Genomic DNA, 1,819 nt, shown 5'->3' on the forward strand with positions numbered 1-1,819 from the left:
TCCAACTCGTTTATGGAGAGCCGGTAGTTTTAAGCAAAAAGTGTTGCATAGCTGCGGTCTTAGTAAAAGGTATTAATAATAATAGATATAAAGAGAGGGTCGATTTCTAGCGTTTTTGGTGGTTGACCTATCTAAGCGCAAGTAGCGAAAATATATGAAGAACAGCAACATAAGCGAGCAGGCACTCAAAGTGAATCCACAAGTCGTCGTGCTTGATATTGAAGACTTGCTCGATGTAGTCCTTAAAGCCCTCGTTCAAGTGGAGAACGCGTTCGGTGCCAAATAATTTAAGCAATTTGATTGGCTAAGCGTTACGGCGCTCCTACATATGTTTTGCTCGTTCGTGTTCCCCGGATGCAGTTTTTCAGAACACCAGCCAGAAGTGTTCTACCTGTAGCGAGAGAACAATTGTGCTAGGGAAATGAAAGGCAGTTTTAACCCTGCAAGACTGGTCGTGTGGATTCCAGTCCGGAAGGTCGAGAAGCTCGTGTGAGCTGAAGTACAGCTTATCGTGAGCTGAGGAGATACAGCTGTTCCAGTGCCGTGAGATGCAGTACTGCCAGTGTTCAGTATAAGACACATCCAGATCAAGACAAACCTGCACATCACGGTACTGTTCCTGAGCGTGGTGCCACACGCGGCATTGCAGAACCAAACATCGCGTACGGACTATCACACACACTGCTGTAGACTTGACTACAGTATGCAGTGGTGAACTGATGGCTGTGAGCAAGCGCAGCTTGCTCACATTAGACTTAGATTGATTAACGGTATATTAACCTACGTGCTACCTAATATACTGACTGCGGCGGGTGGTGTCTGGCATGAAGTCTCTGTCACACACTTACTTTGGAACTTGAGGCCTGCGGCTCAAGTGGAGAGCGTTCACTGCACCGGATCATCACCTCGCCTGTCGTGGCGTTCTGCCTCGGCACTCACGTGTTTATACTAAGTGTCTTATTAGGGGTACACATATCCTACTGTACTGCAGCTATCTACTATGACTGCTACACGCAGCCAAGGAGCTCGTTCTACCTCACCGATGACGCATGACGCGTCTTCACTGGTTTTGAGCCCAATAAGAGAGCAGAACGAGTCGAAAGAAGATGATGATTCGCCAGAAGTCTTGCAGCATGAAGACGAAGCCCCCGTTCAAGCCATTCAGCCGCCTGCAGGTCACTCAAACGAGTTGATCTTGCTAGCAGAAGAGTTTGGACGCCGATTGGCTACAATGCCACACGGAGTCGAACTCCTCACCCTATCGGTGGAAGATTCTCACCGTCGGTTGGTAAACCAAGTGAAAAACCAGAGCTCAAGAGACTGAGAATTGGACAGACGTCTCCGCGAAGAAGAAGCCTCTCCCCGTGACCCTAAGATCCGCCGGTGCCCAGCGAACCAAGTGAGCCGAGTGAACCCAGTGAACAAGGTAGAGGTGGACCCCGAGACTACACGCGCAGTCAAGCATCATCACACGGGACCAGCATGCTGGACAACCAGTTCGGCGCCAGTTATGGTGGAGCTCGGTCCCCACCCTGAGAAGCTGCTAGACAAGGAGATGCCCCTGCCCAAGCTGTTCGATAATAAGAAGGACTTTGAAAAGTGGAAGGGTGAGGTAACATTGCGGTTCCCCACTTACAAGCTGAACGCGATCACGCATGGTGAGGAGCGCTACAACTCTGTAGCAGGACTCAACAGCCAGAAGTATCATACTTGGTATGACACGCGTCGATCCATGGCGCTCACGGCCATGGCGCTGTCATTGGACATGAACCTGCGACACAAGTTCAAGGTGGACGAGCTCAGGACCAGATGGAAGCTC

General features: G+C 50.2%; 1 protein-coding gene across 1 annotated transcript; it reads left to right on the top strand.

Annotated features, from left to right (window-relative positions):
* Nucleotides 1-1,000: 1,000 nt before the first annotated feature.
* PITG_08894 (uncharacterized protein) lies at nt 1,001-1,769 on the top strand (the record flags this gene model as incomplete). The annotated part of the gene is made up of 3 exons (XM_002902900.1): nt 1,001-1,284; nt 1,336-1,612; nt 1,683-1,769. The coding sequence occupies 3 exons, from the start codon at nt 1,001-1,003 to the stop codon at nt 1,767-1,769; spliced, it is 648 nt and encodes a 215-aa protein (XP_002902946.1).
* Between the last annotated feature and the right edge of the window lie 50 nt (nt 1,770-1,819).

The sequence above is a fragment of the Phytophthora infestans genome, genomic scaffold, assembly GCF_000142945.1.
Source record: "Phytophthora infestans T30-4 supercont1.16 genomic scaffold, whole genome shotgun sequence".
In the NCBI taxonomy this organism is placed as follows: domain Eukaryota; phylum Oomycota; class Peronosporomycetes; order Peronosporales; family Peronosporaceae; genus Phytophthora; species Phytophthora infestans.